We start from the raw sequence: 17,000 nt of genomic DNA, 5'->3' as shown, positions 1-17,000 counted from the left end.
GCAGCCCACGTGCAGCAACGAAGACCCAATGCAGCCAAAAATAAATAAATTAAAAAAAAAAGAAGTATAGGCAAAAATGTGCACTGTCAGCCTCCCTCAGGGGAGCGGCTCTTTCATCTTCTGATCCCAACTGGCTTCTCTCAGAGGAAAAACTACTCCCCTCTCTCTCAGATCTACTTAAAATCTGGTATGGATTTTTTGTCCAGAATGGCAACAAAACAAATAAAAGTATGGTAACTATCTTGGTCACATCAATCACCTCTAAAGTCATCTATTGCTTACCAAGTACCCAGCACAATTTCTCCCATTCTCTCATTCATATTCTTCACATCTCCCAAATCAGTTATCATTTATATTGTTTAGATTATTCCCAAAGCAATCAACAGATTCAATGCAAACCCTTTCAAAACCCCAATGACATTTTTCCTTCTTCCAGTAATGTGAAAGCGCATTCTCAAATTCATATGGAATTGCAAGGGACTCTGAATACCTCAAAGAATCCTTAAAAGAACACTCTTGGTAGACACACAAGTCCCAATTTTAAACTTACTATAAAGCTACAGTAATCAAAACAGTGTGGTACCGGCATAATGATAGACATATAGATCAATAGAATGGAATTGAGTTTCCAGAAATAAACTCATGCATTTATGGCCAATTGATTTTTTTGTTAATTCTTTATTTATCAAGAGAAGCTATTCCTTAGCCCAGATATTCATAGTTCATAGTTTCATAGTTCAGAAACACAGGTAAGTGACAAACTTCCACAGAACTCAACCCAAAGAAATTTTTTGCATTCCAAAATCACTTTGCACTCTGAAAGATACCAGCCTTCCTCATCTTCTCAAAATCTTTTATAGAATCAATATTTCTGTAGACAGACTTCCCTGGTGGTCCAGTGGTTAAGAATCTGCCTCCCAATGCGGGGGACGCGAGCTCAACCCCTGGTTGGGGAACTAAGATCCCACATGCCGTGCAGCAACTAAGCCCACGCACCGCAACTGTTGAGCCCGTGCGCTCTAGAGCCTGCGTGCCACAACTAGAGAGAAGCCTGAGCACTGCAACAAAGAGCCCACGTGCTGCAACTAACACCTGACACAGCCAAATAAATTAATTAATTAACTTTTAAAAAAAGAGTCTCTTTTTAAAAAATAATTTCTGTAGAAATCTGCATTTGCAACTCTCAGGGAGATAATGAATGCTCCAACAATATGAAATCACAGATTCTTGGCTAGAACGTCACACATCTGAGGGTTTTGTCAAAGCACTGGAAGCCATGGTAGTTTTTCACCTTGACAGCTCAACAACAATGTCCTTCCAGACTGATGGAGAAATGGACTTTGGCCAATTGATTTTTTTTATATATATAAATTTATATATTTACATTTATTTTTGGCTGCGCTGGGTCTTCGTTGTGGCGAGCGGGGGCTACTCTTCGCTGCGGTGCGTGGGCTTCTCATTGCAGTGGCTTGTCTTGTTGTGGAGCACGGGCTCTAGGTGTGCGGGCTTCAGTAGTTGTGGCACGTGGGCTCAGTAGTTGTGGCTCACGGGCTCTAGGCGCATGGGCTTCAGTAGTTGTGGCACACGGGCTTAGTTGCTCCGCAGCATGTGGGATCTTCCCAGACCAGGGCTCGAACCAGTGTCCCCTGCATTGGCAGGTGGATTCTAAACCACTGCGCCACCAGGGAAGTCCTGGACAATTGATTTTTAATGAGGGTCCCAAGACCATACAAAGTGGGAGGAAGTTTTCAACATGTGGCAGACTGGGTCAAATGCATATCCACAGGCAAAAGGATGAAGTTGGACCTCTACCTCACACCATAAACAAAACTAAATCAAAGTTGATGAAAGGCCTAAATGTAAGAGTTAAAACTAGAAAAGTCCTAGGAGAAAACATAGGAGTAAGCCTTCATGACCTTGGATTTCAGAACAGTTTCTTAGATATGACACCAAAAGCATAGAGGCAAAGGGAAAAAAAACCCCCAGCATATATTGGACTTTAAAATTTTTTTAAAGTTTTGGGTATCAAAGGATACTGTCAAGAAAGTGAAAATACAACTCACAGAATAAAAGAAAATATTGAAAATCATATAGCTAATAACGATCTGGAATATAGTCTCCAGAATATATAAAGAACTCCAACTGAATAACAAAAAGAAAAATAATACAATTTTAAAATTGGCAAAGGACTTAATAGATATTTCTCCAAAAAGATATCCAAATATCCAATAAGCACATGATAACATGATCAAAGTCATGTTTTAAGGGAAATTCAAATCAAAATTACTAGGAATTACCACTTTATAGCCACTAGAATGGTGGTACTTTTTAAAAGATAAAAAAAAAAAAGTGTGTTCACAAGGGTATGGAGAAATTGCAAACTGCACACTTTGCTCATGAAAATGCAAAATGGTGCAACTACTGTGGAAAACTGTTCGTTCCTCACTAAATTAAACATGTGAACAAACAAATCTACTCCTGGATTATAGCCAAAAGAATTGAAACAGATGTTCAAACAATCATTTGTACATAAATGTTCATAGTAGCATTTTTCACAAGAGTCAAAAGGTGGAAACATCACAAATGTCCACTAAGTGATGAATGGAGAAAAAGATGTGGTATGCCCATACAATGAAATATTATTTCTCTTAAGAAATGAAGTGCTGATACGTGCTGCAACATGGATGAACCTTGAAAACATTGTGATGAGTGAACGAAGCCAGACACAAACCACCACATCTTTCATCATTTATATGAAAACTTCAAAGTAGGTAAATATGAGACAGAAAGCAGATCAGTGGTTTATAGGGGCTGGGAGGACAGTGGAATGGGCAGTGATTGCTTAATGAGTATGAGATTTTCCTTTTGGGGTGATGAAAATATTCTGGTGATGGTTATACAACATCTTGAATGTACAAAATGTCACTGAACTGTACAATTTACAAGGGTTAAAATAGTAAATTTTATGTTAGGTGTATTTTTCCACACACATAAAAAAGAAAAGTAAAAACATTTGAATGGGGGGCGTGTGTCCAAAGAACAGAAGGAACTGTCCACACCTCTAGTGCTGACCAATTCGATCTGTTTCTGGAATGATACTTTCTCTGAGTATCTTCCCTTTATAGTGTGATTTTGATTCCCAGCTGCTCGGGCAGAGCGAAGGTTGGTGTGGTTCCCCTAAATCTGAAACCCTTGATCTGTTTGGTCCCAGAAACAACTCGTTCCCTTCTCACTGAGGATCAGAAGTACAGCTGGCCCTAATTCCCAAGTGTCTTCCTTGACAACAAAGCCACAAAAAAAATAAAAGCTGTGAAAAGTGCTCAAGAGAAGACGTCCAAGGTGCTATCAGGATGTAATGAGGTTACAGACCTCATCCTCAGAGTTCAGGGACATTTCATGAGGGCAACATTTCAACTGAAAGCTGGTGCGGGGCAGGGGCAGTGAATAGAATGCACGTGAAGAGAGTGGGGAGAGGGTCAGACAGAAACCATCATGCATGAACCCTGGAACCTGTGGATGTGGGGGGCACAGACACTGATGCTGAGGCCCAGGAAGAGGGAAGAGAGTGGTGAGGCATACGGCTGAGGACTTGGCGGTTGAGCCATGGGAGACATTTTGGGTTGTAATAAGCAGTTATAATAAGTCGGGGGCAAGGGGGAACCATGAGGAATGGGCAAGACAATTGGCATCATTGCCCTCCACTGAGGGCCTCCTTGCCTGCAGAGGCTGGGAAGCTTCAGACTGCCTTTCCCACATGGCCTTGCAGCTGGGATTCTGGATGTATTTGAAGCTCTGGGCATCACAGCCATGGAGTCACCAGGTGTTTCCCCAGCAGCAACCGTGAGTTTAGGCAATAGCTTTGAGGTGCTGAAAAGCCGTTGAGCAGAAACAAGGGCATCCAGATCCTGGATCACAGCTCCAGAGTGCTGTCCTGGGTATCATTCATGGAGACATAGCCTAGAGCCTGTTCCTCCAGCACTCCTATGACATGTAGGCTCTTAATTCACTATATCATGTGGAGGATCCAACCAGGGCTGGGTCAAGCCAGATCATCCATTCTTTCATCACTTGAAGTCACTTTGCAGGGAGCAGGGGTCTGTTTCTGTAATCCCAGGGATATGGTTGGTGCAAAGGGTTGACGCAGCCTCCCCATCAGCCAGCAGAGGAGGAACCTCCTGGCTCTGGGGAGCCCCAGCCCCTTCTCCTGCATACCTGACCTTCTCTCCATACACCTGAAAGTCTACCTCATTCCTGCTTGTTTCCTGGGAGGGGCTCCCTAAGGCCAGATGGAAATAACACCCAGATACGGCCAGGAGGAAGGTCAAGTCTATTTATTCCTGGGGCAACAAGGAAGCCAGTGGGGAATCCAGGGAGAGCAGGAACTGACAGCATCACCCTGGGTTTCACATCCAGGAGCCCAGCTCTGCCAGCCCCAAGAAGGGACACATGGGAACGTTAACCTGGGTCTTCCCCAGGGTTGTCTATGAGCAGAGGCTGTCCTTCCTAGATGGGCTGGGCCAGGGATGTTCGGAGGCCCCCGGACTGGGATTCAGGAGACCTGGGATCTAGTCCAGCCTGAGTCACTGACCAGCAGTAAGACCTCAGGTCAGTGTCTTCCTTGGATTCAGGGAACAGAATGAGAGAATAAAAGAAGTGGCTGTTTGAAGTCAGGATCTTACACTCACTGCCAAGAGAAGGAGAACTTTCTCTAGCCGTAAGTAGAGGCAGGTCCTGACACCAAATGATGGCTCAACCAACACAGGTCAGGTCCCTCCCAGATCTGGGCTCTCTTGCAGAAGACAGAGCTGTCACCAGACAGGGAGGTCCCATGCTGGGCACAGTAGGATGGGAGTCTCCGAGGGCGCTGGTGGTAGGATTGGACAGGACTTTGTGCAAAGGCTTTTTTGATACCTTGAGAAAGGGGCCGAGGCAGGATGTGAACCCAGGGCTATCTCATCCCAAAGTCTCAACGCTGTTGAGTTAGTGCCTCTTGGTATCTACAGATCTCAGAACTGGCACTGCTCTCCCATCAGCACCCAGGCCCCCCTACCCTGTCTTGATCTCCTTTCACTCTCCTGCCCGTTAGTGACTCAGCTCCCCTGAGACACAAGGCTCCAGGCCCTGGAGTGCAGTCCCTCTTCAGAGACGGAATCCTAACCCTGACCTAGAAAACATCCTTTCTCCCTCACCCTGGTTGCCGTCCAGGCATCTACTGCACTCCAGATTTAAGCAGAGGCAACCAGACCTGACTCCTGTCCTGCCTGGAGCCATCACAGGAAGTGAATGGAATCAAGGTCATGAGCAATGTGCCCCGAACTGTAAAACATGACGGGGCAGCTAAGTCTGTAGCACTCATCAAAGGAGGAATCCACCCTTGCCTCGAGCCTCCTCCATTCAAGACTTTATTAACCAATAGGCTGCAACTCTCTGGGAAAAAATAAATATTACATCATTATGTGGCTTCCAACATCCTTGAGGGCAAGTTTCAGGACACAATGTTTAATTGTTGAAATCCATTCCCTAATCTACATATTTTTCAGTTAAAAAATAATATAGCTTATGACCAACTCGAGTGGTTATCTAACCTACTAAAATGTTGCAATCTGCTGTTTGGAGCTACTCAGCGGCTGCAGGAGAAAGGACGCCAGACACCAGAGGCTGATGTGGGGTTGGGAGGGGAGCATGCTGTACCCCTGCCCCCATGGGTGAAAGAAAACATTTAGGACTCTGGTAATTGCACGAATATTTCTGTTACAGCAGGATCTTCCCTGGACTCCTAACTCTAGTCTCAACCTTCCTGCCCTCCTTCCTCCCAGCACAGACACAAATCTGAATACTTTCCTTCCGTGCTCGGGACCTGGCCATGGTGCCCAGTGTCCTGAGGATAAAGTCCTGAGTCCTGGGACTTCCCTGGTGGTGCAGTGGTTAAGAATCCGCCTGCCAATGCAGGGGACACGGGTTCGAGCCCTGGTCCAGGAAGATCCCACATGCCGCAGAGCAACTCAGCCCGTGTGCCACAACTACTGAAGCCCACGCGCCTAGAGCCCGTGCTCCGCAACAAGAGAAGCCACCGCAATGAGAAGCCTGTGCACCGCAATGAAGAGTAGCCCCCACTCGCTGCAACTAGAGAGAGCCCGTGCGCAGCAACAAAGACCCAAATCAGCCAAAAATAAACAAACAAATAAATAAATAAAATATTTGACTGTGCGGTATTTGTAAAAAAAAAAAAAAGTCCTGAGTCCTCCTCTGGGTTCACAAGGGACCGACCCTGTCCCCCACTCCCTCCATCTCCCTCCGCCTCGCCTGCCCTCCACCCTCTCTGGGCTCAGCCTTCCTGAAATACAGTTCTGGCTCATGCTTGAAATCTTAGCTCACATATCCCCTCTTCCAGGAAGCCCTCCCTGAACTCCCAAGGCACGTGATGACCTCCCCCCAGATCTGGGCTTCCACAGCCACTAGGTTTCCCCTTCCTAAACCTGACCTCTCTGAGCCAGCATGGTCTAAGGACGGTCTGTAGCCCCCTACGATGGGACAGGACCTTCTACTGAGTCATCACTGCGTCCCCAGCGACCTCTAACACAGGGCTCGGCACACAGCTCGCCCTCAGCGAATCTTTATTGCCAGGCTCTTAAATGTGTCTGTGATCTCTTTCAGACCAAAAAACAATGGGTCAACTGGGGCTGATCATCTCCATTTTACAGGGAAGGAAAACTGAGGATCAGAGGGGAAAAGTCAATTTCCAAACAGGAAACCTGACGTGTGAGCACTAGTGCCCACCCCACATCCACCCTCTAGCGCTGGGCTGAAGAGGACACCTCTACCTTCACCTGAGAGAAACCAGAACTTGCCCGGGGACAAGCTTTGAAGCTGACCCGGATATTTCCCTCTCCTCTGCTTCTGCTGGGTCTGGACACAGACGCGGTTCCCGGCTCATCATGCAGGAAACGCTCTATTCCTGCTTCACCGGGTCACTCACATGGCTTTTGTCTGGAATGGGAGCATTTCAAGGAGGAACCTGAGTCTGGGCCTGAGCTCCAGGTGGAAGGGAGTCTGGAAGAACCAGCGTTGGAGGCTCCATTGCGGAAGCAGAGACACAGAAGGCAGGGATGGTCCACATGCAGGAAGGGGGTCTAGAGGGGCACAGCTGCCTACAAATGTGACAGATCACCCTTCCAAGCTCTGGAGAGAAACTTGTCCTTGCTGGGGTGAAGTCTGGGGTCCCCCCAAGAGGTGGATTCCTGCAGGATCTGGGAGAGAGACCTCCCAGTCCTCACTGCTCAGGGTGACCTGGATCCACAGAACCGACCCCACAGTGTGCCGCAGATAAATGGGTGCTTCACCTTCTGTCTTCACATGCTGACCCCAAGACAGCTCTTCTCAGATGAAATCACACATCCATCTCCCACTAAACATGCCCACTAAGCCAAAGCCTTTGAGAATCTACTGACGGTGGTGAAATTTCTCCCGCAGACAAGAAATAGTGAGAGTGACATTGATTACAACAACACAAACTACGATTCTTTGGTTTCTCATTGTCTTTCTCTCCCTCTTTCTCAGGAACGCCATGAAAATTATGACTTTGGAATGTCTTACTCACCACTCCGTCATCTGTGCCTGAACAAAGCTGGGACACCTAAGGCACTAAGTGGATTATTCAGATGCACCTGAATAAATGACCATTAATGAAGAGACAGAGAAGACAAGGAGAAGAGTGTGAGTCCCAGGGGTCCTCCACGGCCTTTTCCACGTTTCTGTTTCATGAGCTTCTCCAGCATCCTTCTGAGGAATTTCCCCCTCTGCCCAACCTAGTTCAATCTGGAATTTCCAAATGTGCAAAAACTAGTCTCTTTCACCTGAATACCCTGAGCTGTGGTTTAGTGAGCTAGGAACCTGCTGCCTGGGCCACATCATCTCGGTTTCCTCCGGTGTCCCCCAAAGGCACTCACCTAATGCTGTGCCAGCCACACGGGAGATGTGGAGACAAGTTCTATGACCCCCTGCAGTACTGTTGCTATGACGATGCCGTGGTGCCCTTGGGCAGGACCCGGAAGTGTGGAAACTGCACCTTCAGGGTCTGCTTCAAGCAGTGCTGCCCGTGGTTGGTGAAGAGGCCCCAGGAGTCCTCCATGGTGAAGGTGAAAGGTCAAAATTGTCACTTGGACCCGTCCTCGGACGACACGGTTTGTCACAGGTGAGGTGCTGTCCTTTCCAAGGGAGGAGGGGGTGCAGGGGAGTGGGGAGGGTCTGGATGCCTGTTCTGTGATTCAACAACCGCCGCAGCTCCGGCCCAGGGCTCTTCTCAGTGTCCTTCTGTCCACATCCACCTGCTGTATTCCATCCACCTCTCCCTTCTTCTCTGCTCGCTTCTTTCTCCGTTTGTTTTTATTTCTCTCTCGTCCTCTTTGTTGCCTTTCCGTGTCTTTCTTTCCACCCCTCTGCCCACGATCTGTTCATCCCTCCGTCTCTGTCCATCTCTCTCTTGCTCTCTCTCTCTCTCTCTCTGTCTCTCTCTTCAGTGTCAGCTGACAAGGGATCAGGGGACCAGAAGACAGTTGGGTGCTGCTTCCTGAATGAGCCTGGAGAGGTGTGGTGTCGCCTTAGATCTGGGACGTGGAGTGGGTATTTGGGGGCAAGAGATGCTCAGACTCAATCCTCCCTCCTCATTCTTTCTCCTCCTTAACATTCAGCCTGAATCTGTCCTGAGCAGGGTGACCGGTCCCCATTCTGTGACCCTGGACAATCATGAGAGATTATTTTGCTGTTGGAGGTGCCGAGGGCCCTGACCTCTCACAATTACCCCTGTGACCAACACCACGAGGCACAATCCCCAGGCTGCCACTGGGGACCCTTCATGAGATCTGTCATTCCTTTCCGCATTTTCGCCACTCCACCAGATGCCAAACACAAGGCACTTTATAAATTTTTCAACTTTACATACACTGTCATGGTGGGAGCTTGAAGCGTTAGGAATGGTCCTAAACCGTGGACATAAGTCCTTTTTCTGGCTTCCAGAGGTTGCAAGGTACACGCATTTTTTCCGTATACGAACAAATACCAAGATACCATGACCGCCTGGTTTCACTGAATAAAAGACCCGTCTCAGTCACAAGGCTCAGCTTTCTTGCCTTGACTTCGACAGGGTGTGGCACAGGGTGGAGGGCGCGACCCACAGGGAGGGAGGGGCCTTCCGCGCTGATCCTGAGTCCGGACCTGTCTCCCCCGAAAGACGGAGGTTGGGTCGGCGCGCCCCCTGGCGGGCAATGGGCTCAGGGAGGGGCCGGGCGGCTCTGAGCGTGGACCAGCCCCCAGGCGCCAGCGCCGCAGAGAGAAAAGTCGCCTCTCCCGAAAATCCAAGCCCAGGGCTAGGACTTTCCACCAGCCAGTAAATTGTGGTGTGGGAGTTTGGGACTCTCACGCAGGAAGAATTTACTTGTCTCCAAAAGGATTTCTTTGGAATAAATCAAAATTTGCAGCATTATAAGATTCTGGAAACGGACAGATCTGAACTTGGTAAAACACAAAATAGAGGGAAAGGTCAGAGTGCACAATCTGTAAGACCTTCTTCCTCTTGAGTCAGCTCTGGTCAATGAGGGGCCTGGAAACATCCGGAGTGTTTGAACCTTCAACCGAACATCATTTCAGCCCAGGTCCCTCTGAGGGCCACACCCATGACACCAGCACTTCCCAAGGGTCTAGAACAGCAAGTGGGGAAGGGGGCCCATGATTGTCTGAGGCCCGTTTTGGGACACCCCCAATTCAGTGACGCAGAGTATCACCCTACTGTGTGCAATTTTGATATAAAATTGTTTTAAAATAAAATTAATACATAGAAAATAATTTTCATTTCTTTCACAATACAAAAAGTACCCTATATAAGTCTGGACCCAGGAAGGGAAGGGACTGGCCCATGAAGTAAGTGTAAGGAGAGAGGAAGGAGTTTGGTTCCAGGGTGAGGAAGTGGATTTGACCACCGTTTCAAGTCATTCTTCATTAGATGGTTCCAGAAGGGGGTTGGATGCAGGTGCGGCTTGGCTCAGAACTGAGCTAAAGAGAAGATCAGGGGACTTCCCTGAAGGTCCAGTGGTTAAGACTCTGAGTTTCCATTGCAGGGGGCATGGGTTCGATCCCTGGTCGGGGAAATTAGACACCGCACGCCACAAATAAATAAATCAAGTAAAATAAAAATAAAGAGAAGATCGGGAGGTGGGGTTGCACATGAGGGGTACTTATGTGGGACCAGGGCCAAGCGGGGGTGTGGCACTCAGAGTATAGCCCTGTGGGCGGGCCCCAGACTCCATTCAAATATGGGAGCCAGATCTCAGTCTAGACGATCAAGGGCCGAGCAGCACAAGTGAGTGGGTGAGAGGCTGTGGGAACTGCAGAGTCGAAATCTATTGATTCTTATCTTGCCTCGAAGTGTCCCTCGACTTTTCCTTCTTCTGCCCTGTCTGTGTTCTTCGCAGTTGCCTCTCTTTTTTTAGTCTATGTCCTCTGGGGATCAGATCCACCCATATTTCTCCTCACAATCAGATTCCAATTTCACTTACTATAATGTTGACACAGTCCCTTCTGGGTCAGATTCCAGAAGAGCAAGTTGGGATGCAGGACTGGCGTTCAGTTCTCTTGCTCCTTTCCTGGACGGGGCAGTTGGTAGTGGAGGGACTTTGAAAATCCACTCAGGTGGGGGTAGGAGAGCTACCCATCATTTCTGAGGTGCAGTGGGACCCTCTCCACAGCCACCACCAACTCAGCATAGTGACACATGGCCCAGAATAAATGTTCTGGTGTCTGTGTGACCTCCAGGCCTGGCATGGGACTTGAAGTGGCCTTGGTTTGTGCATTTCTCGGTCCACGGGGCCTTGACTAAGATGGCAGACTCACCCTTGGAGAGCTTGTGAAACGATTCATTCATTGGGTTGGAGAGAGGATTCCCATTTCTAGGAGATGGAGGTGACCGTGGGGGAGACGGTACAGGGGAAAAACTATTCTGACCCTCCATTCTCTACCCAATTCCCACGATTGGGTTAGTTCACGAGTTCCGAACTCCTCTCACTAAACCTCTCAATGAAAAATGTCCATTGGTGCAGAAAGTGCTTTCAAACATACTAAGTGCTTTATTAAAAATTCCACACCTGTATATACAAAGAGAAAAAGATTTTAAATTCACTTTTCTCTGTATAAAATAGCACACAACATTCCCCAGTTACAATGACATGAAACTCTTAACAAAATTTTAAAGTATATTATGTTCCTGGTTGGAAAAATTAATTATTTAAAAAATGTTGTGTGTGTGTGTGTGTTTGTGTATCCCATGACATTCCAGTTCCTGAATTTTAGGAAGTTTCTGAATGAGATTCAGAATTTTGTCTGAAAAAAGTATTCTCAGAGATAGGCAGAAAAATGCAGAATTAAGAACAAACGAGGACTTCCCTGGTGGCACTGTGGTTGGGAGTCCGCCTGCCAATGAGGGGCATACGGGTTCGAGCCCTGGTCCGGCAGAATCCCACATGCCGCGGAGCAACTAAGCCCGTGCGCCGCAACTACTGAAGCCCGCGTGCCTAGAGCCTGTGCTCCGCAACAAAGAGAAGCCACTGCAATGAGAAGCCCTCGCACCTCAACTAAGAGTAGCCCCTGCTCACCACAACTAGAGAAAGCCCCTGAACAGTTAGGAAGACCCAATGCAGCCAAAAATAAATAAATAAAAATAAATAAATTTATTTTTTAAAAAAAGAATGGAACTGTCAGCTTACTACCAAGGGTAGATTTGAGGTCAAGTCCCAGTGATGCTTTTCTCTTTTTTTAAATTTGCTTATTTTATTTTTGGCTGCGTTGAGTCTTTGTTGCTGCGCGCGGGCTTTCTCTAGTTGTGGCAAGCAGGGGTTACTCTTCGTTGTGGTGTGTGGGCTTCTCATTGCGGTTGCTTCTCTTGTTGCGGACCACGGGCTCTAGGCGCACAGGCTTCAGTAGTTGTGACACTCTGGCTCAGTAGTTGTGGTTCGCGGGCTCTAGAGCTCAGGCTCAGTAGTTGTGGCGCACGGGCTTAGCTGCTCCATGGCATGTGGGATCTTCCCGGACCAGGGCTCGAACCCATGTCCCCTGCATTGGCAGGCAGATTCTCAACCACTGCGCCACCAGGGAACCCCCACCCCCACCCCAGTGATGCTTATGTGGCACTATGAGTCAGACATCTTCTAAGGGATCGACCCATGAGTTAGATACGTTATAGTATCAGCCCCATTTCGCAGGTGGGGAAAACTGAAACACAGAAAGGTTGTCACTTGCCCAAGCTCACACACTGGAATGTCACCAGAATTCAAACTCAGGCAGCCTGGCTCTGAATAAGGGCTCTGGACCACCAGGCTCTACTATCTCCCATGTGGCAGCAAGGTGATTAGCCCTCTTCCGGCCTCAGTTTACTCAACTGTGAAATGGGCTTCCCAATAGTCACCTCTTCAGTTTGCTGCAAGGGTTAAATGACATCGGGCTTAGGTCCAGGAGAAGTGTTTTTAAATTGGGCGCCTTTGTTTCTTCAGTTCCTTGCAGGAGGATGGGAGAAGAGGCCTGGCCGCCTGCCTCCCGTGTTAAGTCCTGGTGAGTTGTCCAATGCTCCACTGAGAGGAGAGACAAAACAGGGCAGAGATCCAGACCCTGGGTCTTCCAGAAAGCACGGGGCGAAGTGCCCAGGGGCCTGTGTGCCTCTCCCCACCCCCCACTCTTGGCTGGGTGAGGGGCCCCTTGGCTTTACCATGGTCTCCCCCCTCCGGACCTGACCACACCGCATCCTGTTGGGGCCCTGCCAGAGAAGGAAGCGGAGTCTGGGGTCCCACTGGGAAGTTCCGCGGGGTGTGATGCAAGGCCTTCCCTGCCCCTCACGCAGATAAAGGCGCAGAGCCAGCCTGGAGCTGCTAGCCATCTCCGCGCCCTGCCTGCCATGACCCGCCGCCGCGCGCTGCTCGCCTGGGCCCTCCTCGGCCGTCCTCGGCCTCGGAGCGGCTCAGGAAGCCTCGGTAAGCTGCATCCCCATCGTGCCCCGCAGAGAGTGGAGGGCCCTGGCGTCCGAGCGCAGCCAGCGCCTAAGACGGCCCGTGCGCTACGCGGTGGTGTCGCACGCAGCAGGCAGCGCCTGCGACACCCCGGCCTCTTGCCTGAAGCAGGTCCAGAACGTGCAGCACTACCACGTGCGGACGCTGGGCGGGTGCGACGTGGGCTACAAGTGAGTGAGGAGGAGAGGCAAAAGCTGGAGACGGGACTGCAGGAGAGAGAGGCGCGCGGGCCCGGGAGACCGCAGGGACGCTGTTCTAGAGCCGCCTGGCCGACACCCCGGGCACCTTAATCAACCGCGCAGCATCTTCGTTTGTCCCCAGGGCCGCTGCTTAGGGCTGGGCGTGTGCAGGCAGCGCAAAGATGCTAGGAGGAGGGGAAGCGGCTGCAGTCCAAGCTCTGCCCACAGCGGAAGGGACAGATTTTGCCAATACACAGGAAGATGTCCTGTGCACTGGATTCCCTTGGTAAAGTCCGGTGCCTCGTTAAGCACCGGGCCGGGTTGCCGTCCCAGCTCCATTTACTGCTGGCTGAGCCCTGGGGCAGGCATTCACCCTCTTTCAGCTTCAGTTTCACCTTCCTCCTCTGCAAAGTCAGTGGGGTTGTGGCCCACTCCATCACTAAGCCAGCCAATACCACTTAGGACACCGCCTGGTGTGCAGTGGGAGCCCCCAAATCCATGGACTGTTGGCGCCTATGACTATGTGCCAGGCTGTGCGCCAGATACTGGGATGGGGGCACAGCCATGAACAGTGTGAATTTAGCCCAAAGGGATTTAAAGACCAGCAGGCAGCAACAGGTGAGAAACAAGCAAAGTCAACAAGTTGAATTCAGATGGTGAGAGAAGCGATGGAGAAGAGGAACAGAGTGACTGACGCGGCTTCAGCATATGGGACCCGAGAGAAGAGTGTAGTAAGCTGGGGGTACAGCAGAGGTAGAGGCCAGGAGGCTGAGTGAGTGGGTCATTCCTGAGGGACAAAGGTCAGGGTGGCTGGAGGTAGCCGGGAAGAGTGATATGAAATGAGGAAGGAGTTGGCAGGGGCCAGAAGGCACAGGGTCTTGTGGGCCATGGGGAGGACCTCCGTTCTACTCTAAGACAGGAGCCATGAGAGGAATGTGAGCCTGCTTGGATATGAGAAGCTCCCTCTGGCTGCAGTGTGGAGAACAGACTGTAGGGGGGTGAGGGCAGAAACAGGGGCAGGGATTGGTTAGATCTGCCTCTGGGGCCCATGCCCACCAGCTCCCTTTCCAGGGTAATAGGCTGGGGTCCCGCACAGGGGCTTCTTTTTTTTTTTTTAATTAATTTATTTATTTATTTATGGCTGTGTTGGGTCTTCGTTTCTGTCTGACGGCTTTCTCTAGTTGCTGAGAGCGGGGGCCACTCCTCATCTCGGTGCGCGGGCCTCTCACTATCGCGGCCTCTCTTGTTGCGGAGCACAGGCTCCAGACGCGCAGGCTCAGCAATTGTGGCTCGCGGGCCCAGCCGCTCCGCGGCACGCGGGATCCTCCCAGACCAGGGCCCGAACCCGTGTCCCCTGCATTGGCAGGCAGACTCTCAACCACTGCGCCACCAGGGAAGCCCCCCGCACAGGGGCTTCTATAATAAGAGACTCTACTGGTTCTCAAGCCTCGGTAAACACCAGAATCACCTTACTGGAAATGCAGGTTCCCAGGCCCCGCGCTTAGAGACTGCTTCAGTAGGGCTGGGGTGAAGCCAGAAAACCTGAGGACCTCGCTTGGAAAAATCTGGAAGCCTTCAAGGGTATCCCCAGCTCTTCTGGCTCAAGATTTTACAATTCAAAGGCTCCAACTTCAAATTTGTTTTCCAAGAGTCAGGCGCTCCAATTCTAAGCGTTTCCCTGAAGGAATGAAGAGCAGAGCTTGGCTCCACAGCCTCTGGTCTAAATCACTTTATAGAAAAGCAAACTGAAGTTTGTTCCTCAGATTTTAGGATTCAGAGTCTGATCCAAATGTTTTGAATCCCCCTTCCTTGTCGCATCTTGTTTGAAGCCTCAGTTTCTTCACCTGTAAAATGGGGCTCCTGACTACCCACCAGTTGGTGGGGTTAGAAGTTTAAATTAGATGCATCCATTTAGCTAATATACAGAGAGTACCAACTGCTTGTGCCAGATGCTGGGGCTGTGGCAGGACCATAACCGGCCCAGTCCTGGGGGTCAATATCACTATGGTATTTCTAGTCTCTTCAATCCAGATTCTGAGAGTCTGGCTTCCCAAGTGGCAGATTCAGGACCCAGTATTAGAGTTCCCACATTCTGTGCATCCTTGGTGACCTTGTGAGCCAGAAGACTGAGGTGACAGATATCGCATCTCCAAAACGCCGATCTTCTGGTTAATTCCAGTGTGCCAAATCAAACTCACTCAAGCAGGACGTGTTGAATGAGTGAACCTGACAGATCTGCTGCCAGGACTGGAAACCTCAAAGAGGCAGATGCTGGGGCTCCAGGGTTTGTGTCTGGTTGCAGCGCCAACCCTCAAGTCCCTGATCCTGTCACTCAAGTGTACCCCAGCAGGGAAGAGGAAGCAGGGAGCAGGCTGGGGAGAGGGCAGAAGAGCTTCTCAGTGGAGAGTTCTGAGAAGCATTAGTGTCCAGGACGTGACCTTGGGTAAATAATCCAAGTCTGCTTCCTCAGCTTAAAGTGGGGATGACAACAGTGCCTGCCTCCGAGGACTGCATGTGAGAATTCAGCAAATCAAGAGCTCAGCCAGTCCTCCAGGGAGGCAGGAGAGAGCCAGACCATGTGGGTGGGAGTCACGGAGACCTGGGTGAAAATCCTGACTCCTCACGGGGTTGAGGATGCAAAAAGGTGCATGTAGAGCTGTGCCTGACAAATGGCAATGGCCATGGTCATTGTTCTTACTGTGGAAGATTAGAGGATAGGAGGAGGGTGTTGGGGAAATTGTGTGTGAGTGACAGGGACAGGGGCGGGGCGAGCAGAGGATAGGGAGGGAGTCCTACCCCCTCCCCCGGAAGCCCTCCGTCACTCATCCAGACCACCCTCCCACCCCCACAGCTTCCTGATGGGAGAAGACAGGCTCCAGTATGAGGGCCGGGGCTGGAACACCTTGGGCGCCCACTCAGGTCCCACCTGGAACCCCATACCCCTCGGCATCTCCTTCATGGGTAACTACATGGGTAAGTGACTGTCCCGCCATCAGCTAGGGGACTGACATGGAGCCTGGGGGATGGCACTGCGTGGTGAGTAGTTGCTGGGAGGCTCTGCCACCTACAAGCTCTGTGACCTCGGGCAAGTGACTCTGCTTCTCCGAGCCTTGTTTCCTCTTTTGGATAAAGACCATTTTCAACCACATGGTTTCAGTGAAGATTAGTTCATCTCTATAAAAGTTCTTAGACCAGTCCATGGCACCTAAGAAGTGCTTGATAAATGGCAGCTATTGCTGTGGCTTGGCTGGGGAGGTCTGGGGGCAGATGAGAGCAAATAAGCAGTAATCTTGACAGCTGACACTTGCTGAGGGCTTACTCTGTACATAAAATAACTCTTTTGATCATCCCACAGCCCTGTGGGCAGGTGCTGTCATTCTCCCCTTTCACAGATGAGGAAACTGAGGCACAGAGAGGTTAAGTCACTGCTTGGTGGCGGCAGGCTGGGTTCTGGGCCCTAGCGGGCCAGCTCAGAGTACAAAATCAGAAGCACTACCAACACTCCCTCTGCCCTTCGAGGAAGCCCCAGCCTAACTCCTGCCTCTACCTCCCACAGATCGGGTGCCCCCGCCCCACGCCATCAGGGCAGCCCAGAGTCTGCTGGCTTTCGGTGTGGCTCAGGGATTCTTGACTCCTAGCTACGAGGTCAAAGGACACCGGGATGTGTAACAGATGCTCTCTCCAGGCAACCAGCTCTACGAAATCATCCAGCAATGGTCACACTACCACCGCGTGTGAGGCCCTGTCCGTCTTCTCACACCGCCCCCCCACCCCATCA

General features: G+C 50.2%; 1 protein-coding gene across 1 annotated transcript; it reads left to right on the top strand.

Moving 5' to 3' along the window:
* The first annotated feature begins 12,931 nt into the window (after positions 1-12,931).
* Positions 12,932-16,960, top strand: PGLYRP1 (peptidoglycan recognition protein 1). The gene is given in 4 exon segments (XM_007168168.1): positions 12,932-12,970; positions 12,972-13,213; positions 16,074-16,195; positions 16,779-16,960. Coding segments are annotated over 4 exon segments (585 nt in total).
* The last annotated feature ends 40 nt before the right edge of the window (positions 16,961-17,000 follow it).

Source organism: Balaenoptera acutorostrata, chromosome 19, assembly GCF_949987535.1.
Source record: "Balaenoptera acutorostrata chromosome 19, mBalAcu1.1, whole genome shotgun sequence".
Classification (NCBI taxonomy): domain Eukaryota; kingdom Metazoa; phylum Chordata; class Mammalia; order Artiodactyla; family Balaenopteridae; genus Balaenoptera; species Balaenoptera acutorostrata.
Note: the sequence above shows the minus strand (reverse complement) of the source record. Positions and strands in the feature narration are given on the sequence as shown.